The sequence below is a fragment of the Lucilia cuprina genome, chromosome 4 (assembly GCF_022045245.1).
Source record: "Lucilia cuprina isolate Lc7/37 chromosome 4, ASM2204524v1, whole genome shotgun sequence".
Classification (NCBI taxonomy): domain Eukaryota; kingdom Metazoa; phylum Arthropoda; class Insecta; order Diptera; family Calliphoridae; genus Lucilia; species Lucilia cuprina.
The window spans coordinates 2,330,964-2,356,881 of NC_060952.1; the positions used below are offsets into that span (position 1 = coordinate 2,330,964).

Consider the following 25,918-nt stretch of genomic DNA (forward strand, 5'->3'; position numbering starts at 1 on the left):
ATACCTACACGCAATTATACATGTGCATTATACAAATTAAAAATAATCGAAATGAAATATGTATATCGAGTTTCCATTTTCAAAAATCAAATCTTATAAAATAACAAATTTAATCGGCTAAATACATAGTATTTAGTAAAAAATGAACCATTTTTAACTATTTTCGTTAAGTTTCGTCCTTTTGGCAGAACGAAAAAAAATTGTAACTTTCAGATTCATTACAAAGTTTACATGGATCGAATCAATTTTATTATACCTTCCCCACTGTGGTGCTGTTGGGTATAATAATATAACTAACGATTTATTTGGTAGACAGGCTCACAGTGGGTACACTGTGCTATGTGGTTAGATATCTAGGCATGTGTGTATGATTTAGTTGAGTTTGCACAGTAACAAGATACATATTCACACATACTTATTCACTGTTATTGTGCCGCAACGAAAAAAATAAATAAATTGAAAGTGTGTAGAAAACAACCGGAAGAATAAATGTGTGCAGTTGTGCACGGATGTGTGTGTGTGTTTTAAATAATTATCCTTGAACTTAAAGGCATTTTAAAAATTTCCACATAATTTTTTTTAGCCAGTGAAAGTGTGCAAATTTCGATTTAGACTCTGGCCAAAATTAAATTAAATAAAAAGGAGTACGTACAAAATTCTTCATCTTTTTCCTTTTGTTTCGTTTCAATTTGGCAACTGTAAACAGGAGTTTTGTGTGCAACATTTCATATTGGTAAGTTTTATAAATTTCCATTTCTTTGTATAATTTCATTTCTTGTTATGGTTGTTGTTTTTGTTTTCTTTCAAAAATGCAAATTTTCATATACGAATTAAGGTAGGACATGTATTCAAATAGAATAGAAATGCTTCAAGGTTTTATTGCTAAAGTAAAGTTAGTGATTAAATTAAAGTGAAATGCATTTTTTGGTAAATAAACGCCAGAAAAAAGTTTTGTGAAAAAGTTATGAATTTAAATGAGTTAAGCTAACAATTTTTTTTAAGTTTATGCATAGAAATAAATAGAGTTTGGTCGAAGATAAAAACTTGAATTCGGTCAATATTCGTTATTGTCAAAAGCATAACTTTTAAATAAAATATTAATAATAATTATATATTGATTAATTCAAAACAGTGACAAAATCTTTAAATATTTTAATCTTTTCAGATAATTTTATGCACTTTCATTATTAATATTTAAGTGCTTTTTACTTAACTATAATTAAGTTTTCTGGCACTTGATTTCAAAACATATTTTATAAAAGTGCCAAATACAAAAGTGTTCAGTAGTTGAAAATGTCATTATCATAAGTTTTCAAAATATCTCTATTAATAAACATTTTAATTAATTTTTCAAATTCTTTTGCCAAGTTAATTAAATTTTATCATTTCATACACAATTACAAATAAAACGGCGAATATTTAAAAATTAAAAACACATCATATAAAACATTAGTTGAGCTCTTCTTTTGGCTTTATTCTATTTCTAATTTAGCATTGAAAGCATCTTAAGTTTTAAAGTATCTGCAAAAAAATAAGTTAAGTGTCATAAAATTAGCTTTTCAAAATACAAAAATAACAATACTAATGAAAAATTCATTAATATTTATTTTTAAGAAAAGCAGAAAAGTTGAAAAACAAATTCCCCAGCAAGTAACGAGCGGTAGACAGCAAAGAGACAGACGTAGTAGAGCCAAAATGTCTACTTTTTACTTTATTTGCTTGCCATTTCCTCCTGCTGCTGCTATTTCCTGCCACTCTTCTAAGGGAATAAGTTAAATATTATAATAATAATCAGAATAATCGGTTTGATATTAAAATGAACTAAAAAACAGGAAAGGAAAATATACGAAAGCGCAAATAAAACGGAATTCCCAGAAATTCAACAAACAATTTAAAAATGACAATTTCACTGGGCCGCTTGCTTTCTGGCTCGGTTTGGCTTATAAATCATATTAATTTAACCACTTTATAAATCATTTTAGCAAAAAATATAAATAAAATTTCTTTATATTTATGAGAATGTTGTTATGTCTAAATATACATATTTCTTTTTGTATTGGTGTTTGTTTGTTTATTTATATATACACAGTATAAAATTATATAAATATACATATAAATCTGTATCTGTATTATAGAATAAAATAAAACGGGATGAAAAAAATAAATAAATAAAATTGTTAACTAAACTTTTCTGCTTCACTTCACTCACCATTGAATGCAGAGGCAGGCTTTAACAAACCGTAATACTGACAAACAGACCGACCGACAGACAGACAGACAAAGAATTTTTCTTCGCCTTTAAGATTATGGCATTAACAAAAAGAAGGAGTATTTCTGTGCGGGAAGATTGGGATAGAAAAGGCATTTGAAAAAGTTTTCTTATTAAATAAAGCGGTTTCCACTTCAAAAAACAATTCAAATCTTTGTTTTTTTATTATTTCGAAAAAGTTTCAGTTCAGTGCTTCATGCGATTTCAGTTTTTTTATTTTTTATTTTTTAATAAAACAAAAGCAACCAAAACCGTTATAATAATGTGTTAGGTAAAGTTTTATTTAAAAATTCTTTAAACTTATTTTGTTGTTATTTTTATTTGAGTTTCAGTTTAACAGCCTTGTTTTCCTTTTCATTGCATTTAATTCAGTCTTTATTCATTCACTCACTTACTCACTCACTTATTCGATCAATCAGTGCCTTTGATTAAGTTTCGATTTTCATTAAGAAATTCCTGCCATAAAATAAAACTAAATATACAAGTGGATCATCAACCCTACAGCCACATGTATGTTTTTGTTGTAGGTATTTCTGGTTTAAGTAAAACAAACAAATTTTCCTGTTTTGTAAAAGTAAACTTGCAACATTTCCTTATTATTTATTTTCTGGTTTGAACTCTGCCTGCCTTTTGTGGGTTTGTAGGAAATACAATTCTAGGGGATTGTTTATATAGTACATATTTAATTTATATTGTTGGAAACAAAAACAAGTATTATGTAAAAAAAATGTTTTATCACCATATTATTTAAAAATAAATCTAAATCATTGAGTGTCAAAAATGTATTGATTTTTATAGATACTCTAGATACAAACTGAGAAGTTCTAGAAATATTTCTATAAATAGAAAAATTCTCAATTATTTTTCATATATCAAAATTTGCAACAATTAAAAAAATTGCTACAATCCCGTTTAGAATATAAGTTTAACGTTCGTAAAATTCAATCTAGAAGTTGTGGATTCGATTCCCACAAGAGACTCTGATCTGCTTCATAATTTTCTTTTCAGCAATTTAGTGTTAATGAATTATCTTATCATTTCTTATATACTGACTGACGTTACGATATTTTCTCCATTTCGTTTAGTTCGTTTAACAGAGGATGTATATATCAATTTGAAAGAAATACGCCTAAACCTCTATCAGGCCTGAAGGGCTCACATACTGCATTTTATTTAGTTTAAATTTTTTTTACAAAATTTTATTTAAATAAATTCAGTTATTCATATTTATTTCTGTAACAATATTAATATTCTCCCAGCTGCTGCAAAACAAACAACCACCACATTAAATTGCAAATATCTATATTAAAAAACTAGCAGTCTTTACTAAGTTTTTTTTTAAAAACATATTTATTAAAAAAGGAAGTAAATTCCTTACAAATATCAAAAACCAACGCAAGCAGCAGCATTTGCTGTTGCATGCGTTTCAGTAACAACTTCAACAGTATTAAACTACAACAATATTTAAATTGAATAGAAATGATCTAGGGAGACAAACATCAAAAGGCTTTTAGTCCCAACAAATATTTCTCTAAACAAAATAAAAAAACACTAAAAGCCAGCAAATTGCAATGTTTTCCTTTTTTAGGCGAAAAAAACTTAAAACTACTTATGCACACAGCACTAACAACAAAATTTTTCAAACCCACATCCATTCCAATACACAGCAGTCTTAACATATTGCATCATATGTTAAACATGAAAAGTTTTACTATTAATATATTTTATTTGCTTAAGATTTCTCTGTAAAATAAGTTTAATAAATTTTAGAAATATTCTCGCAAAAGAAGTTATTTTTTTATTTGTAAAAAAATTTAGATTTATTTTCAATTTATAAAGAAATTATAAAAAATATTTTGGATAAATTCGAAGGTTGACGTATTTAAAGAAATGTAATTTCTAGGACGAAAATCATTAGCAATCTGTATTCCTGAAAGATTTTATATCTTAATAACATTGAGGTAATATTTGAAACTTATTTCGCCTTAGAACAGAGAAAGTGTTCCAGCGTTTTACAGTTCCCTCCGCTTGTTCTACATAAGCTTTAATTTATTTCGTTTAATTTAAAACAGGATTCGAGTACCTACCAAAATATTGGATTAAGATATTTCGAAAACTATTCCTCTGAAAACATTATTGGAGTACATGATAGTTTGTCCGCAATACATAGATCCATGTTGAAGATCATGTGAATAGTTTTGTGTAGTCCATGTGTATATTATGTGATCTTTTAGTAAAAAGTGGTAATGGATCATGCTTTTTTATGTACATACATATGTAATTTGTATTAGTTTTGGACTAGTCCTTTCCAGTGTTTTTTAAACGCGTGTTTTTTTAAATTTTTTTAAAGGCACGTGGGTTAAACACGTGTGATATGATGTCATGAGAAACAAACCAAAGCAGACCATAAGTTCAAAACATTTCATCTTTTTTATTAAAAACTTAACTTTTTACATTTTGTTTTTTTTTTCAGTTTTTTATTGTTATTTGTTGTAGGTGTTTTATTGGTTGTTAGATGGTAAAAAAAGGCATGAAAAGTTTAAACTTGTTTTTATCCTTCTCAGAATAAAGTTATTGAGCTGTAAACAAGGTGTTCACTAGATTTTCTTTACTTTACTTTAACACATTCAAATAATTTAGTAAATGGATTACTAAATCTTTTAAAAAAATTGCCTGTAGAGGAGATAAATCTGGTTAAACCTTATAATCAAAATTTTTAAAATGATAATTATTTAGAACTTGATTTTTAAACTTTTCATTAAATAAATTAGTAGTCTGTTCTTAATGTTTAAAGTAAAACTGGGTATATTATTCAGGAAATTATTCTGGAGACTTGTCCATAAATTAGTCAGTAGTCCATAGACTAGTACGAAGATTGGTTTATATACTAGTCAATAGACTAGAATTTAGATTAGTTCATTAGTCAAACCAGACTAATGTACTTGTCAAAATCCTACTTTATTAGACAATAGTGTCCCGAGCATAGACCTTTTTAAGAATTTCATGTATGAATACCAATCAGTCGATATGTATTGATGTACTAACTTTGAAACAAATAAAAAAAATATATGTTTTTATCGAATGGTTCTCAGTTCCATACCAGCGATTTAAAATCCTGAATCAATTTTTTTTGAAATGAGTCTTAACAACTTCCCTTCATTAAATGACTTTAAGTCAAAATTCACTTAAAACACTAATAACGTGATTAAATTCTAAATACATAACTTTGAAGTAGACGTAGTGCACATATTTACCCCTACACCCCTATGAACCCTCTTGTAAGAAATCTGTTTTTGTCAACAATAAGTAAAAATATTCCGCAATAAAGTTAAAAAATAAATTTTTTAAATAATCCACATTTTTAACCAAGCCGAACTATACATTTATAATTGTTTTAACTTGCAACTCTCTACCGAAATGAAAAAAAATCATGATTTTATTCATCATTTTATAGTTGTTAAAACAACTAAAAAGTGATGTTGTATTTTACTTAAATGCTTTCTAGGAAAAGTATTAAAAATAAGTATTATTTATTTGTTGGAAGATAAAACTTTTTAAAAAAGCGTTGACTTTATTGAAGAGGAGTAAGTGAATTTGTTTAAAGTTTAAAGTCCTTATTCATAAACAAAATTTTATTTTAAAAACGATTTATAAATCAAATTTTTTATGGAAATTTTGTTTTATAAACTTTTTATAACATAACATTTTGTTTACGAATAAAGGGGTAAATGTTTCACTCAGATTCCTCAAAAATGTGGGTGTTGCAATTGAATATAATGTATATGTACATTTATTATGTAAAATATTCATGTTGTTTTTGTTTTATGACAACTTCTCTAAAATGTTGTATTTTCAGTACAGTAAGTAGACATACAATTTAAATCTTTTCTCTATTGATTTTTCTGCCAAATTAGTTTTCTTTTTGTAGCTATTTCTTATTTCTTTCCTTTAAGTTTTTCTTGTTCTTTTTTCGTTTGTAGAGAATTTTATATTTATTTAGATTTTTTTATTTATTTTTTGTTTTGTTTCTTATATGTTGACAACACGGATGTTATAAGGGATTTTAAAGGACTAGAAAAAAAAAACAACAATAAGCAATCTCTATTTGACAGATGTGTTTAACGGCTTGTCTTGTTATTTGTGAGATCAATATTAGAGCAGAATTGGTAAAACCAATTGATGATTTATACAACACAAAATGTAACTTAAGGGAAATATACAAGTTCAATACATACATTTTAACAGAACTTGAAGTTGTTGATGTATTTCCTTCTAAATATAAGTTGTAATTTTAAATTAAAAAAAATATATAAATGTGCTTTCAAAATTCGAAAATGAGACCAAATATTTGCCTATTATTGCGGATTATTGGATAAAACTTGGTCTATTATGGGAACCTAAACAGATTATTTAACCAAAATTTAAGGGATATATACGTCGAATCAAGTTTCTGCAACGCGGACCGGCGCCACTAGTACTACATAAAATGTATAAAATTATATCCATTTTTTTCTGCTTAAATTCTTTACATTTACACTTAATGTCTGTTTCCGTTATATTTTTAGTTAAATTCTTTTATTTTTCCATTAAACATAAACCTATTCAGTGCTGTTATAAAATTCTCTTATTATTTTTCTTTTCTCCATTTATAACGGAAGTATAGAATCTTTATATGTTGGCTATAAAAAGATTGTTTAGAAATCTAATTAATGAAAACATTTTTTTCTAATGTTTATTTACTTCATTTTATTTCATTTTCTTTTGGATGGAAAATGCTCTTACAGGTATTTCCTTTTTGTATTCTTTTGTAGTTGGAAATAAATATTTTTTCCTTTTGTTTTGTATCCTGCAAACACTACACACATACTCTATATAGCAAATATACAATCTTAAATACATACAACACTCACATTTAGACGCATAGAAAACGAAATACAATGATCCGAACTGGAATTCAATTGCAGAACACAACTATTTGCTAGAATTTATGGTAAAAATATAAAGGGAATAGTTTTCTATTTTACCGTATAGTTAAGCGAATGTAGTAAAGTTTCATTGAACAATTTATGTTTTCATTCATATTTTTTTTCTTAAATGTTTTAGAAATAATTTTTAACGAAATGTTACACATTATCAAATTGGTTTAATTATTAGTTTTTTATTTTTACAATCTAATTATATTCTTTTTGTACCATTACATGTGTAATTTTCTCACCAAATATTATAATTTAGTTCATTATGAGTTATCGATTTTTTTTAACCTTAAAGGATAAAAAGTAACTTTTTAGGTTGTTTCCAATTTTCTTTTTGCAAAAAATATAAGAAATCATAAAAGAACCATCAAATTATTCTTTTTATACTGATTTAACAAATATTAACTTTAGTAACAAATTGCTAAAGGGTATTGTAGAGTACTCTTTATTTTCGGAGGGATTTCAACAACTTCCATTATAGGACTGTTCTAATGTACATTTTAACATTTAATACTTATTACAAAACCTTCACATAAAATCAATAATCTAACATAAATCATACGCCTCGTACGGTTTGCAATCATTACACAAATACATTTTTCCATTTAATATTGAATTGGCTTTAACTGCAATAATAAATCAGTTTGTATTTGGCCACATAATTATAATCGTAATAAAAAAATCTACAATCTTGTTTTGTTAGAAAAATGTTCACTGTGCTCTGGCTTGAATTTTCATTTTGGTAATCTTTATGTCATACATGTACATGATTTTCATTACACTTGTACCGTTTTTGAAATTTGTATAAAACATGTTCGGTTTTCCACATGTTCGTGACCACATGAAATGGACACTACTGATTAGAGAGAGGATATAACATTTTAGTGACAGATATCAAATGTGAGTGACCACAGTAAAAGACCATTAAATTATAAAGGTAATCAGTATTTAATGATTATGTCAACTGTATCCTCTTCTATATTACCTAATTGTCAATGCAAAATTTATAATAATTTTCGAAAAGTGCCGCAAAAATAATCTCTTGTATTTTATTTATTTTTTTTTTAATTATTTCATGTCCGTGCGTATGATTTTTTATGTAAACTCGTTTGTTGTACTCATTTGTATTCTTAAATTTTGAAATGGAATATTTTTTATATAGATTTTTTATCTGTCATTTAGTCTCATTTTCTGGGTATCCTTTTTATAATGTTATGGGTGCTTACATATATGTATGTATATTGTATGCTTTATAATTTTATATGTGAAATGTCATTTTAATTCTTTTGGGTTGTAAACAAATGGCTTTAAATATTTTACAATTTTTACTGTAAAATTTTTATGAAAAACATTATAAAGTATTTTTCTGGGTTGACATCAAACCAAATCTAAAAACAAGCAGCAACCACATGAATACATTGTTGTTAAAGGATTTCCTTTTTTGGTTTAAAATAACTATACAAAACATTTATACACACATGTAAGATATTTTACATATTAATGTGTATAAAAGTATGTATGTTTATGTGTATTTTGTATATAAAATATTTTGTCATTATTGTTTTTATGATGTTCATTTGACTTTTTGGGAAAATATTTTCCAATGTTTGTTTTTGTGCGACAAAGTGTTTCGGGTTGTAAGACAGACATAGTATAAGGATGACCCCTAAATACCAAGAAAAATTACCATCATAAAATATTTACTAAAGGTGTTTTTGAAATTTTATGTTACATATTTTTATCATACAGAAATGTTTTTATTATAATAGAGAAAAATCATACAATTGAATCGTTTTAAAGGTACTTTATCTCATTACAATGTAACCACTTCTTAAGAAGCCCAGTTTGTAGTAGGTCGAAAGCATTTAAAAATCACTGATATATAATAAGTCAATCATAAACTACGATCATTTTGCATTAGCTTCTTATTTGATGCTATACTATGTATTTGAATTTGTAAAGATATGGGCTAAAAACCCATTTAAGGAACATAAAATTAAATTTCAGCATTTATTAGGGCAACAAAAATAAACTAAAATTTCCATTTTATTTATTTAACAAAAACTAGATCATGTCAAAATTTTGTATACTCTTCAAGTATTCAAAACATACACATATGTATGTACATATATGTATATGTATGTTTAGCTGTATATAAAGATACATAAACCTAAGCTTGCGATAGTGCAAATGTGTCATATGACATGATGTGATATTATGAATGTGTTGTGGCAATATATTTGGCATTTTTTTTTTTTTTTTTGTTAGCTTGGCAGGCAAGCAGGCATTCAGACTAGCAAATAGACAAACAGTACTTTTGTTTTGGAAAATGCGGTCTCATAAGTGTCACCATCATTAACTGCAGTGGTCATTTATCTTGTGTGTTCGTTTGTTCATTTAGTTTTAAATTTACACAAACTTAAAACACTACACACGTACACATTCTACTACTACATGAATTATACATGTACACATATTTTGTGGGAATTGTATTTAGTGACACGTTTGTGTTAAGTTTACATTTGTTTCAATACACATGTATGTATAAAGAACCCTAAGGTAGATGGATAATATTTAGTGTTTGTAATTTTATTACAATTGTTCATTGTCAGTTATTTCGTTGCAATTTCAAACAATTGCTAATTTGCATTTGAACATGTTGCAAATATTGAATATTTATATACATCACACATTCATATGTATGTATTTTAAGTTGTATGCGTATTCTTGTGAAGCATTTTAAATTCTTAATTAGCTTTTTGGTTTGGGATTTTCAATTTTCTATTTTTCATTTATCCCTCAATTCAATGTTTCTTTTATGGCTCACAACATTCTAGTTGTTATTCGTGCCAACAAATTAGATGCCTACAACATTTTTGTTTGGCTAAATTACACACTTACAAAATACGCAGATTTTTAAATTTACCAAAAAAAACACTGTGGAATTATATGAATCTAAAACATTTGACTGGTATGCCTAGACTACTTACTGGTAGCTAAACATTGCCTTACACCACCCCACTCTTATCCCTATTCACAACTTTTGTTGTTGTATTATTATTATTATGTAGCATGTTTTGTAATGGCCATTAAAAAAATATAGTATTTAATTAAAACCAGCACAACAACATTAAATATCTGTGTTAATCACAACAACTCTATTGAGACCAACAACGATAACAATAATAAGTTCTAAACAAAATTGTTAATGGTTGTTATTTTTATTGTAATTTATATTTGTTATTTTTAGGGCTAAATGTTCAGTAACAAGAAATGTTCATTTAAAATCAATTAGTAATTAACTAATTGCCAAATTATCTTTAAATGCCAAAGTGTATAGCGCACGTGAATATCTCAAACCATCAACGAAATTTTTTGTTGTTGGCTGATTACCATAGTTTTTGGAATTTTAAATTTGCTGGCGACTTTAAGTAAATTAACTTGAATTTAAGTAAATGTTTCTAAAACTTTAAGACTTCTTTATTTAATATTAATCGACTAGTCTATTGGAGAGCATACCTATTAACTATTCCACGGACCAGTCTATCGTGTATTTACTATTGTATTTACTAGTATATGGACTAGTTCATAGATAAGTCTATTGATTATTTCATAGACTTTTTATTGACTTTTTATAATTTTATATGAATTATCCTATTTTATAACTTACTAGCTTATTGATTAGTTTATTGCCTATTCCACTAACTAATTTATTGACTAGTCTATGCACTATGCACTATCTATTATCTAATGACTAATCAATCTATGGACATCTTTTGCAAATACTTTCCCATAAATCCTATAATCTATCAACCTAATTTATATATAAATCTCAATGTTGCAAAAATGTTTTTAATTATTTCTCAAGATCATTTATGGTATTAAAGAACAAAATAATTTTATAGTAAAGAAAATATTAAGCAATTTACAAGTGTAAATATGTATTTATTTACGTAAATGTAAATATATAAATTTATATTACAATTTTAATAAAATCCTCTTATGAATCTTAAGAAATTATTAAATAAACTAATATCTTTGAAAACATACATATTTATTTACTTTTAATATTAAATATACATACAAACCATATACAGTTTCGTTAATATTAGTGTCAAGTATCTCAACTGTAAAGTAAAATTGTATCTACTTATGTATAGAAATGTTAGATGTTATTTGCTTTTAATATTGATTTTTTATTAACAAGAATAAGAATATTAATTACAATTAAATGTTTCTGCACACATACACTGCCATGACAGACATCCATGACTGTTCTTAGTCTACTGCTTGAGTTTATTTAGTTTAGGTTTGTGTTTTATTTATCTTTGTTGTTGTTTTTATTGTCGCTGTGAAAATAAACAAATTCTAAAAATAAACAGCAGCAGTAATTTGTAGTAAATAAACTTGAATAGTTTAGTTTCCTATTTATACGCTGTAGTGTGAACCGTGACCAGGATGTTAAAGTTTCCTTTATAAGTAGCGGTGATTTAGGTTTAATTATATGTACTTAGTTTACTAAATTGTGTATTACCGTCAAAATTGTATATTTGTACTTGTATAAAAAAAATAAGAATTTCTCGCGAAGACTTAAAATAAGGTTAAACTCATTAGTTACCATTCATTAGGCATTAAATTAAATTCGAAATTAAATGAATTTTCTATTGGATTTTTTTTTCTTTTTTAACTGAATTTGTTCGAAATACGTCAAATATTAGTTTTATTCTAAAATAAAACTAACAAAGTTGTTATTAAAATTAATTGCTTGTGTATTTAACTATTTTTCAATATTTTCTTTTATTTATAAAGTAAAAACTTTTAATTTAGTAAAAGTTTTAAGAACTCAATAGTACCAGCCTACACGTCGTATAAGTACTTTTTTGGAATATTTTCGATACCACATCACTCATACGTCACCGAAAAAGTTTATGTTAACTTGCAAGTCAAATACTTGGGATTTCGTATTAATTCTAAAAATTTAAATATCTAAAATCATAAATTTTAATAAAAATTTGAAAAAGTGTTCTCTTTTATAAAACTAAAGTTTCATTTTAAATCAATTAAAAAATAGCAGAACTAAGGATAACAATTTTAAGAAATTCTGTGTTTCGAGATTGCACAATATATGGTTATGCCATTATTATTTTTAACAGTGTTAAAACCATAGAAAAATAAATAGAAGTGTTACTGAGAGTAAGAAATATTACTCTCTTACATGTACAGGTTCTGTGTGAATTTAATACAATTGTATGAGTATTTTTATTTTTGTTTACATAAAATAACAAAAATATGAAAGTACAGAATGTATCCGAATACATCATACCCTACCACATTGCGAGTAAGTAGCAATAAGTTATTTAGTATTTTTTAATGTAGAAGTTATATTCAAGAGATTGATGTTTGCTTAATTAATGAATGTACTACTCATTATAACAATATGTAATCAAAATTTCGTATATATAAAATTTGTTGAGCCTAATTTTATAAATACCCTATTCTTGTATAGCATGTACCGCTTACAAAAAAAGTTCAATAGGCTAATTTATGGACGGATTACATCATGACATCGACGCAGGTGTTACAAACTTTAAGATATAAACAAAATTCCGTACCCATTAGTGTGGTGTAGGGTGTATTTTGACTGCATTTGGGCTGCTTTGAAATTAACAATAATCGTTCATATCAAGCGTTAATTTTAGCATTAGCACAATTCCTTTGGCAAAATAGCCCCTGCTGCTGCAATAAACACTGCTAAAAGTTATGTTTTTCCTATAAAATTATTGAAAACATTTTCAGAAAGAAACAAATTTTTCAATCGTTTTTATTTTTTTAATATAATTTTTAAGTGTCAATATTGACTCAACCCAGCAAACACAAAGAGTTTATTTAAAATTAAGAATAATTTTTAAAGAAGATGTTTCTTACATTGGTCAACTGATATTGAATAAAAATGGCTAATTCAAAACATTATTTCATAAAATATCGAAATATAGGCTGACTTCCAAAACGTCAGTTGCTTTGTATTCGAACAAGGTATAGTGTTTCATAACGCCGCAGTACAAAACATTGATAATGCATACCGTCTCAAAACGTAGTCGGCACGTATCAGAAACGCCGCAAAAAAGTATTCATGGCATCGGTTTCTAAGATGATGCTTTGACACTTTATTGTTTGCTACTCGCGTTTGTTTATTTGATTTTAATTAAAAAGGAAATTTAAAATGATGGAAAATTCTCAAAGGTAAGTTTTTTAATTTATTTAAATAAAAAATCATATGTGTACTTATACATTATTTATTTTTTAGTGAAAAAAAATGGACTCACGAACAAAAAAAACTGCTTCTTGTTACAAGGCTGCGGAATGAAGCCGATTTTTGCGCTAAACGAAAAAAGCGAAATGTTTTGTGGGAGAAAGTCCTACGTGAGATCAAGGAGGTGGACGAATCTTTCCCCTTCTCACGGGATGATATCACAAGAAAGTTTTTAAACTTTTCTGTAACCTATAGAAGAATTAAAAAACGTAACAACACATCTGGAGAAGCAGCCACAACTTGGGAATTTTTCGACGAAATGGACGAAGTCTATGGTTCCCGATGTGACGTTTTAGTTCCAGAAGTGAATTTGGAATCTTCACTTAATGATCCTCAAAACGATTCACAAACAGAAAATAGTTTTCCAGAAGTGGTATCGTCACCAGAGCCTGTTTTAAAGAAGAAAAAATGTGAAGTTTTGGAATTTCTAAAGCAACAGGCCCACAATGATAAAGAATCCATGGAAAAGCTAATGGAAATAGAAGAGAGGAAGCTAGAAGTAGAGAAGCAAAAGTTGGAAGAAATGCGCAACTTACGCATTTTGTTAAGTGAAACAGTCCAAAAAACTTAACATGTGCCTTACAAAATTATATTAGCTTCAACTGTGCCAATATTTTATTTACATACATCTATGAAGTGTTCCAGTAAAGTAATATTTTTATTTTCAATTGTTTTACTAAAAGAATATATTTGCATTTAAGTTTTTTTTGTATAATGGAAATATATTGTTTTGGTACGATACTCCACATATGTATATACGTTATTTATGAATTAATTTGTTTATGTTTATAGATTTAAGTGTTCTTCTCTGTACCTAAAATTACATGAATTTACCTGTGAGATTATTTAAGTTATTTTTTACGTATTCCAATGAAATAAAAAAATCATAATTTTAGTTCTCCAAACAAAATATATTTCTTTTAATTCATTTACCTTTATAAAAAACATTAAAATAATTTATAATTTTTAATTGAAATAATGGTCAAATATTTAAATTTTTTGCCAAAATTTTTAAATTAATAACGACATTCAAAAAAGTTTAGTGTTTTTATAATGGTGTTTATTGAAGATATTTTTAAGAAAAATAAATTTAAGTAACTAAATTTTTTATTGTTCTAAAGTATAATTTAGTCGATTTTTATTTATTTTTGTTAAGAATTGTCTTCTATAAACACCATTATAAAAAACTATTTTGAATATAGTTTTTAGTTTAACATTTTTGACAAAAAGTTTAATATTTGACCATTATGTAGACATTTTTGTCTCAAACTGTATGTTTGTTACAATGTATATGTATCTAAGCTGAAATTAACATTGTCAGTCGCTCTCTCTTTCTCTTAGCTTCATCCTTTTGTGAATCGGTACTCCCATGGTCTTCGCTATCAACATTTAAACTTTCACCGATGGTTTCATCCATAATTGGGTTATCATCAACATTTGTTTTCTCGTTGTCAATTATTACATTATGTAGTACCAAACATGCCATAATAATCTGCTTGGCCAGAGCTATATTTTGAAGTTCAATGTAATTTAAGATACGGAATTTCTTCTTTAATATTCCAAATGCCTGCTCTATAAATACCCTTGTCGAACTCAACACGTAATTAAATTTTTTTTGTTCCTGTGTGAGATATCCATTGTCCTTATAAGGCGTCATTAAAAACATCTCCAGGGGATATGCGCCATCTCCTAACAAATGGCATTCGGGTGGTATTTTTATCTTTTTAGTAACGATTGCTTTTCGAATTGGACTACTACGCCACACAGAAGCATCATGACATCTTCCGGGATAGCCAACAAAAACATCAATGAATCTCATCTTACTATCTGCAATGGCCTGGAATAATATGATTATAAATAATGCAAAAAGTATTAATTAGATCATTTTACCTGTACTACTATAGAGAATGTACCTTTTCTATTGTAGTAGCTGATGCTGTCCCTTAATGGCTGAGATATACGAATGTGCGTTCCGTCTATGCATCCTAACACAGAAGGGAAAGGAAATGCGCGACTAGCCCGAAACTGCTCTATTGTCGATTTTTGGCTTATTTCGGTAGATGGAAATACTATCACCTTGCTCTTAAGTAAACAAATCACCTTAAGCGTTTTAATAAATGATCTGTACGCCGTTGCCGCTCCTATACCAAATCGATCACTTAATTCTCTGAAACTGTTCTGGTTGCTAAGCTTCCACAGGGTTATGTAAAGCGATTTGGTCAAGGACAAACAAGGCCGTCCAGTATTGCGCATTGGCCACAAAGGATCTAGCATTTTTTTCAATGTCTAGAAATAAATAATTTATAATCATTTTACGGGAACAACAACTAGATAACTTGCCTTAAAAGTACGAATTTTCATTCTAAAGTGGCTACTAAATACGTCGTCCGGCATTTTTGAAATTACTTTCCAGAAATTTATGGTTTTTGGAACCTTTCTTCGTTTCTTTGGACTGTTTCGAGGCGCTATTAGAACTTTTCTTTTCCTTTTATTTGAGTGTGTTATAGTAGACAAAATTTGGACAGAGTTTCCAGTGGAACTCTCCGACAAATTAAAAAAATTATCAAGTAAAACTTGGACCGCAGCGCTCACCATTTTCGTTTTTGTAAACAAATAATTTTTTCAAAATAACACAAACAGCTGATTTATTAAAAAAATAATACATTGCATCGCTCGCATTTCATAACGTCAGAATAAACAAAGCACATGGTTGCAATGTTTCGTAACTTTTTACACATACAAGATTTAAGCACCGCAACAAAACTGTATACAAACTTTGTATGAGTACGTTTTGGAAGTCAGCCATAATGTCAAACAAAAATATAAAAACTTTTTAAACGAAAGAGTTTGTGTTTGTTGGGTTACATATTTTTCAACTAATACATTCTCACGACTTAGGTTTTTGACAGCAGACTTAGGTTTTGTCATTCTCAGTTTCAGTTCTATGTATACCTTTTCTATGGTTAAAACTGTCAGTAGAAATTTAAACTTAAAATCTTAAAGCTAAAATTATATTCGTACTTCCTTGTGGCAATTTCAAAAAACATACATAAATACCGACAGACAAACATATTCACTTATTCATATTAATGTACGAAACAAATTGCCCGATTGTTTGTTGGACAATTATGTCAAACATTCCGGCAGTCACTTATAAGTATGTATGTACAAGTTTATTGCTATGTACCCTGCAATTCGGATAGCAAATCCCAAAGAGACTAATAATTATTTTAACATATGTCCTACCAATAAGAGAATTGTGAAAATTTAACTGTTTAATGCCTTTCATTCACAAATATGTCTGAATCTAAGCAAATAGGCTTAGATTTAGACAAAACATATAACATCAAACGTAAAAAACCTATTTTTTAGATACAGAATTGAAGTGACTTCTGTATATAGTATATATATTAGTGACAATATTTCATATGATCCAAATATTAATAAATTCTAATGAATCTCGAAGTTAGACTCTTGGATAAAATATAAATATTATCGATTTATTATATTAACAATACCCCTTGCAAAACTGCTGGGTATGATTTTGTTCAAACAACATAATTCCCTTAAGGCAATTTACAATATTCCATGTAGAAACACATGCAAATATGATTTCACTCACATTTAACTGACTTTTATTCAACGTAGAAAAAATATAAGAACAAAATATGCCCGGAAAATATTGAAATAAAAAAACGTGCGTTTTACTATAATGTTAATAGGGGATTCATTTTGCTGCTACTTTTATTTTTCAAACATGTTTTTTCAGTTAATTTTTTTTTCTTAGAATTTTTTTTACGAAAATATTTGCACAAACATTTGCACATATGTATGTATTAAAATAATTGTGAACATGAGGAATGTCAGGCAAAAAACTGAACAAAAAATTTAACTAAATAATATACACACTTTTACAAATAAAATAATAAGTAAAAACACAAATTTATAAATACAAGCGTTCAGACATGTGTATATGTATAAATACCTATACACAACTACAGTTGTATAATACACATGTTATACATATGTATGAATGTCTGTCTATCTGTAGTTGTATGTGTACATAGCGTAACATAAACCCGCAATTGTGTAATAGAATTTAATTCAGTTATATTATGGTTGTATATAATTTTTCCTTACTTTCTTTTTTTTGCTGCCGTTGTTGTTGGTGAAAATAAATGTGTTTTTCATACAATTACATTCACATGCTTAAGAATACATCTGAACATACGTACACTAATGTACATACTCATATAAACAAACAATTGTTCATTCAAGTACAATACCTACACATACTATATAAACACACTTGTATTTACATTTGTGTATAAACAAATTTACACACATAAGCGTATGAGTGAATAAGCTTATGAAAACTTTTTTTTGTTAGAAGTATTTGTAAAACTCCTACTTTAGCCTAAATGACAATTGAAGCGTTTTTCCAGGCCTCCTATTACAAATATACAGTGGGAGTGCATAATAGAGTAAATTGGTAGGTTATCAGGGATTTATTGTAAAACGATACATTTATAAACTGATATATATCTATCTATTATAATTGTGGCTTGATTTATGTGAAATAGCTACCTTTTTATGTCTATTAAAATCGTCATGATAGATTACAGAATCATAATTAATAAAATATTTAGACTTGTAAAACACATTGCATATTTATTTTTGTGACTTTTGACCTCGCTAAGAATACATTCATAGTTGTTACTAGTCTTTGTTTAATATATAGGTTGTAATTGTTGCTGACACGATCATTCTTTTCTCTTTAATAAAATCTCAAATATTTCCAAAACGAATTTAACACGATATCTCAAAATTTTTTGGCACAATATCTGTTCAATACTTTTTAAAAGTATACTTGAGTATCTAGGTTAAAACTGGTTTTAAACCGAATATCTTGCAAATGTAAAAATTTAATTCATTTTTATTCATTTATTTTTCCTCTACTGTATTGTAATTTGTTTTTCATATGTAAATATGACTGGATCATCGATAATCTGTGAATTCTATACACAAACACATTTTTAAAAGACACATCAAAATTTACACATTTTATTTTAAACATTTTTCTCGAGGGAAAACCAAAATTAAATAAGAACCAAAATATTCAATCATAAATTGATAATGGAAAGTGGAAAATATAACGAAAAAGAAAATATGAAAAATACATGTACAATACTAAAGCCAGCAACAATTTTCGTTTATTGAAAATTATTTTTCAATTGTCATTGTACACTTTTATTTCATCATTATTACAATGTGTTTTTTAAGGGGGGACAATACAATTCAAAAAGTTTTAAACATTCATTCGTCCTTGTTCGTTTATATATATGCATGTGAGTAAACGTGTATACAAATATTCTTATACCTTTGTATATGTACGTGTTTTTAAAAAGCTAATGCTGTAAAACTTTTTATTCTTTAGTCAAACCAACCAAAACACCAGATACCAAAATCCTTAATCTCATTTTCTTACTTTTTTTAACAAATATATTTTTTTTAATAAATGACACAATATTGAAAAAAAAAATTAGCTTAAAGGAAATCTTATTTAAGGTTGTTTCAAGTACTGCTTTTTTGCTATAAATCATGAGTGAATTTATTTGTCGAGTGAGAATACCAACACCCTACATAAAACTATTTAAAAATTGTTTAGTTAATAGTAATTAGTTATAATAACATGCATATACTTGAATATTATGTATGTACTTGAATGTTCTTGAAATAATAGCGCAAATAAAATGTCAAAAACTTATAATTGTCGCTAAGATTCTTTCAGTAATAGAGTTTTCTCTTCTCAATTATATTAAAATTGTTATATTAACTTAATTCATAACATATATATATATTTTATCAATTATAAATATAATTTTTAGATTTACATATATAAGTGTGATGTACAGCGTTTTTAAATCATCTATTATTTACAATTGAAAATATTGAAAATTTCTTAAAAATCGTACTCAAATTACAAGGGTTTGAATTCTATTGAAATCATCCATTCAAGTATTTCCTGATATTTCCTCCTACCAAACTTCAGAGTGGCAATCGAAATATCTTAAAAATACTTGTTGTTAATAAAAATATATTCAGATGATGTTATTTCAATTGTATATTTATTTCGTTAGTTTTTAAACTGTTTGTCATGCTGACAATGGAATATTTATGCTTACAGATGTACAAGCATTCTTTTTGGCAAATTAATAATAAATATTCATAACAATCGTAATAAATTAATATATTGAAATCTTTGTATGGAGATTTCTTTTCAGAATTACAATGTTAATTCCCAATATGTAAGAGAAGTAATAGGGAAATTGCAAAAAAAAAAACGACATTACCACAAAGGCAACACAATCAATTGTCATTATGTTTAGAAAGCTAAGAAGTTTGAGACCTTATTAAATCATGTTAATAAATATTGTTATAAATTACACATTGCAATGTGCAAAATATAACCATCTACGAACACCGCTACGCAGTGCTGGCTAAAAATAATGGCTAAACCTTTTTTTTTAAAAAGCACATCAAAATTTTACAAAAAAAGAATAAAAAAGTAATATAGTTGGCAATAATAATTTAACAAACCCAGTCATAAGCTCTGAAAGTATTCAAAATTAGATAGAATAAAGAGATATATGTTCAGCAACTTTATATGGTATAAAAGCAATCCTTTGTTTTCATTGTTGTTACTCTGATTAATCAGAAATATATGTAGTTCAGTTATTCACAATTTCCGTATTTCTATTACACGAATCTGAGAGCACGCCGTAAATCTTTTCCACTACCACATATAATAATAAGCATTTTCTGAATAAAATATATATATTTGGTAAGAAATATGAGTTATCACAAATATAGATTATTTTCGTTGAGCTCTGTGATGATGAATTAAAAAAATCAATAAATTTAAACGATTAGCAGTTATTTCGCTGAATTTTTAAATGGCCAATAATTGCTCGAAAATAGCCACTACGTGATAGAAGTCTAAATTAAGCGTATACTTAATATTTGAAATACCAATGATTCAATAACACGTATACGTATAGGTGTTGTTAATAAAAGATGTTCATTTTGCATTGAGTAATACGTATTCAAATAAATCGCGTGCGGTGTCATGTTTAACCACGTACAAAATTCTCAATTTTAGCTATTATGTCTGTTTTTGTCAGTCAGTCCGACTACATATATCTTCGGACAATCTTCAACAATTATGTGCGACATATTTTCTAAAATTTGTTATTGTAGCTAGAAACATGAAATTTTCCATAGAAAGCCGGGAGTAAATGAAAACTGTGTAATCATTTTTCTTCTTTAAAAGGTACCTTTAAAATTTTGTATTTTGTATAATATTAAGAGACATAAAACAAATCCCGTAATTAATGAAAATCTGTAGAAAAGGATTTTTGGTACTTTTTTGTTCTATGGCTGGTAGGTACTTTTTATTTTTAATGCACACACATTGTGCCCTGATTAAATTGTGAATAAGATTCGGAACAGCCAAAAATACATATGTAATTTCATTTAATTTTCCTTACGTTAAGCCATTCGTAAAATCGTTTATATCTATAGGAAATTTAATATAAATATTACTAACCAAATGAGAATTAAAAGCATACTTAGCTCAATTTTTTTTTGCACTTGATTTTGTAATTAATCGGGATTAATTACAAAATCCGGCGTATTTTTTCTTAACAAAATCCGGCGTATTTTTTTTTAATAATATCTATAACCTATCCTTTGCATAGTCTCATAGATATGAGTCAGAAGCGATTACAAGACAATTTGATAAATTACTTAATTTTTAAGTTACTAATGTTTTACTAATATTTTAGTTTAAAAATATTTGAGTTGATAAGTTATAATAATTTTAAAATTATGTTTATTTATTTGCAGTTGAAATAAAAAATATGTTTTGAAAAATAAAACCGGTGCTAATGCTCCCCAAACGGATGACATGTGAATGGAAATCATCTACATAAAAAAGGTAAGTCCTTTTCAATGTTGAATTTTACTTAAATAATTTGTGGTGATTAAGGTTGTTTATGAAACAAATTGCACTTAAATTTTAACCACAGTAAGCATAAAGTTATCGAAGTCTTATAATTGAGTTCTTATGCACTTTCTTCATTAAAGATTTTAAGACAAAATTGATCGGGAAAGGTTTTAATAGAAAACTTAATTTTTATGAAAATTGGTCGGAAAATTTTAGCGTAGAAACAAATTGGGACTTGTTTTGTATAAAATGAAAAAAATACGATTTTTGAAGCTAATTAAAATAACAAATTTTCTTTGAAAAAAAAGAAAAATTAGACTTTGCATTTTTTGGCCAAGTGTTTTATTTTGTATTGTTAATAAAACTTTCATTTATATAAAATCTATTTATCAGCTTTACATCCCTTAAACCATCCCTAAAGTAAAATAATAAAAAGTCCTTTGTGATTGTCATGATTTTAGCTTAGAAACTCTGTTACAGTACTTGAGCTTTAAGTTGTAATTGAGATACTAATTCAATTTCACAAGAGCATCACTCTACCAACCCACAGATATATCGTCATCTTACCTGTAGGGACAAAACAGCAGGAACAAAATATTTTTGAAAATTCCAAACATATTTCATGTTGGTGAATGTAAATACAAGTTGGGATTGTTGGGTGATACTTCCAAATGTTGATGAGAAAACTGTTAATTATAACGATGATGACGTTGATTATGATGTTGTTGATGTTGATGTTGTTATTATTGCTGTAAGGATAATACTGTCTACACAATATTTGTACTAAATATTTGTGTATAAATATTCGTAGTTTTTGGCGTTGTAATTCCTTAGCATTAATTTACTATTTTAATTATGTCAACAAGCTTAATCTTAAGCTAAGATGGAATATATACAACAATATTATCTCAGCTAAATTACGACCAACAAAATTGTAAACAATAACAACAACAACTTGTTAAGGTGTAATAGAGTCATGTGAAGCATCTCATTACGGTTGATATTACAACATTGGAATATTTAAAACAAAATGAATGTGTAACAATACCAGCAACATCAACGTATCATGAAAAGTATCATCATTATCACTACAACAACAACAACAGCAAGAACATCAGACAAAACTATGTAGTTAAAACAAGAACAACATAAATAACCATAAAGATGGTAAAGACAATGTCTGCGAAGGAGGTGTTTTTTAAGATGACACTCTTGTTTATGGGATTTTAATTTTGACAGTATGTTTACTTGTATGTGAATATATATGTCTTAAAGGTATATGTAGATGAGTTTTTTTATAATTATTTTGTTATTAAGGTGTATTTAATTTATGACAATTAAATTACATTCAAGAACAAAAAATGTATGAAAATATTTAGTTATACATGTTTTTATTTTACTTTTATACTCATCCTGCCTCATTAAGGATTGTCTTTTTTTAAATTCAAGACAATATAAACTAACAACACCACCAACAATGAGCTGAAAATGTGTTCATACAAATTCATAAACAATCAAGTTAATCTATCATAATCTTTTTACGCCCAAAAAAGTTATTTAGAAAATTTAAATAAAAAAAGGGTTTTACGTTTTATACGAAATGTCAAATTAATTAAGGGAAATTTCATTTAAAATTTAAACAATTAAACGTAATATTCATTCATAAGACCGTAGTCTACGCAGCATTATGTATATGATTAACATACTTATGTATTGTGTTGAATGTATGTAATCATTTTAAATTATGAGGCTTAAAAATAAAACAAATCACATTGCTTTACTTGTAGAACTTTTAATATTTTAAATGTTTAGCATCGAGATTTAAACAATTTATATAAGGAATTCGAAAAATTATCGACAGTTTTCAGTTTTCGAAAATTTCTTTCGGTCAGTTTTCTAGAAAATTTGTATTTATCAATTTGCTATAGAAAACTTGAATATCCTAATTTATAATTATTAGGTTCCCATGTTTTCTATAGAAAACGGGTCACTTCAAGTGGTCTATAGAAAACTGATCAATACAAGTTTTCTTTGGAAAACTGCTCAATACATAGTTTTTCTGGAGAAAACTTAACAATGTAACTTTTGTAAAGAAAACTTATCGTTAAAAAAATGCTTAAAATCATTTAAAACTTTCCTGAGAAAAACCTATGTTAAATAATTTTTGCGGAAAATTTATTTAAAAAAGATTTCTATGAAGATGTGAAAAATCAACAATCTTCAGAACCAATGTTTACATAGACAAGTTATATCCTTAATGAAATCGTAACTCTGCTTACTCTAGCCAATCCAAGAAAACATATATGAATGTAAATGTATATGCATTAATCCATATGTTTTTTGAATTTTTTTCATAACTAAGTTATATGCATAATAATTGTATAAATTTCTGGAATCTGATTATGTATAAATAAGTATTTGTATGTGAAGCAAAAAAATATTGAAAACTATACTTGAATTTAATGTAAAATTAAAATATACAAGTAAAAAGTCACGCATACCTCCAGAGACATTAATCAAAAACTATCATTCATAATAAACACACATAATTATAATGTGAAAAAAAATAATTTACATTTAATAAATAAATACATTTAATTAAAAATTTCTATATTGTAACATTTGGTTTATAAAATATGTTTGTAATAAAATTTAAAAAGGAAAAAAAATACCAATAACATAAAATTAAAATTATTCAATAAACAATATATTTAATTGAAACGTAACCAGCAAAAACTGGGTAATTACTTTAAATTATAATTACTTTTCAATGACTACGACATATCGTGTAGATTGCGATTATTCATACGATTTACAACGACTACATTTTCTCCTTACTTGCAAGCGTTTGTAGTAAGTACTTAATAAAAGTTTTTGTTGGGTACTTTGTAAGTTTGTATAAAATTTATTTAGTTGTTTTTATATTTAAAAAAAATATATGCCTTTGTTAAAGATAAAGCATTTTTATTATTTTAATTAAAAAGTTTTAGATTTGAACCATACATAAAAAGAATTCAAATGAATTTAACTTTAAATAATACACAAAATTGAAATTTTATATTCAAAATATGTTATCTTTAAATTGGGTCACATTCGTTAACTTGTATGTTATATGTAAATATTAAAATTAAGAATTTTTAAGAAATGGATTTTATGATTAATAAATTTTTCTTAATAAACAATAGCTATTTTTCCTACATAAAAAAATAACTATTAATTTTTTCTATTTAGATATTGAAAACAAGAAAAAAAGTGAACATTTGTTGTTGTAAGAAAGTTCTTTCGCATTTAGAGAAACTGTTGCAAATTTTATTACTTTTAATGAGAAGTAAAAAAATAATATTAAAATAAATGTATTGTTTATTGTTTAGTTCTAAAAACAACAATAAGTTAATATGTTTTGCATATCAATATTCATTACATCGATTTTGCATTTTTTTTTGCTTTAACAAATTAACTTTAAATACTTTCCAAATTAATTTATCGTTGTCAATTTTTCTTAATTTATTTTTTTTTGTATTAGAAATATGTAAATAAAAAATGTCTCATTGAAAGCAATGTTGTATTGTGTAATTTTATAAACTGTCACTCAGATACGCTAATAGGCCTCTATTATATACAAACATTTTGTGCACCCACACAAACAGAGAATTTGCTAGAAATACAATAATTTGTATTATATAAATTTATTTTGTACAAATTCCATACAATTGTTTTATTACAAACTAATATTTCAATTGTATAGACAAATGACATTAAAAGCACAGAGAAAAATTTCGGTTTTATCACCTCTCCAATCATAAGATGGTAAATAAAAGATCATTGAAATACTAATATATTTTGTTAATGTAATAAAAGTTTTGTAAGCTGACGAAAGACTGTCAAGTGTTAATAAAATTGTGGAAATTGTATAAGTCTTTCCAATTTCTCTGGAAGCCCAAAAAAAATATTTTTTGTTAGTTGCTGTAGCTGAGACATGAATTTGAAATTACTTTGCTACTTTACTCTCTGTTCCTTATGAAAATTTTTGCTAACCACTGATTAAAAAAAAGCAAAAACCGCTCTTTACTACTTAATCATTAGCATTTTAACTCATTATTTTAACACAGCAACATTTAAGGCTGGTACTTACCAAGTTCGCTTAGATGTAACTACTTATATAAGTACATATAAATATGAGTTAAACGTAGTAAAAAAGTGCACACAAAATATCTCAGTTCATAAGTTTGCTGACTTACAACACCACTGCTCTGTTGTTTCATGTCCAAATAAAACTCCAAAAATAAAAAAAAAACTTACATATCAGCTTATATGTGCTTATAAAAGTGATTGCTGGGCATTTATTGGATAAAGATACA

The 25,918-nt window shown here is 26.6% G+C and overlaps 2 protein-coding genes across 6 annotated transcripts in view; one reads left to right on the top strand and one right to left on the bottom strand.

Annotated features, from left to right (window-relative positions):
* Window positions 1-595: 595 nt before the first annotated feature.
* LOC111690547 (dopamine receptor 2) overlaps window positions 596-25,918 on the top strand; it is a 49,487-nt gene continuing 24,164 nt past the window's right edge. For all 5 annotated transcript variants that reach the window (XR_006940558.1, XR_006940556.1, XR_006940557.1 and 2 more), the window contains exons 1-2: window positions 596-733; window positions 21,461-21,551. The gene's annotated coding sequence lies outside the window, so the exon portion shown is untranslated. The remainder of the gene's footprint in view (window positions 734-21,460; window positions 21,552-25,918) is intronic.
* LOC124419398 (protein ALP1-like) lies at window positions 14,701-16,512 on the bottom strand. The gene is made up of 2 exons (XM_046948630.1): window positions 15,443-16,512; window positions 14,701-15,389 (listed from the first exon to the last, which is right to left on the bottom strand). Exons 1-2 carry the CDS (start codon window positions 15,824-15,826, stop codon window positions 14,850-14,852), a joined length of 924 nt encoding a protein of 307 aa, XP_046804586.1. The 5' UTR covers window positions 15,827-16,512; the 3' UTR covers window positions 14,701-14,849.

Coding starts and splice junctions, on each gene's coding strand:
- LOC124419398 (XM_046948630.1), bottom strand. CDS start 15,826: ATGCTAGATCCTTTGTGGCCAATGCGCAATACTGGACGGCCTTGTTTG. Junction 15,390..15,442: donor CATTCTCTATAGTAGTACAG/GTAAAATGATCT, acceptor ATATTATTCCAG/GCCATTGCAGATAGTAAGAT.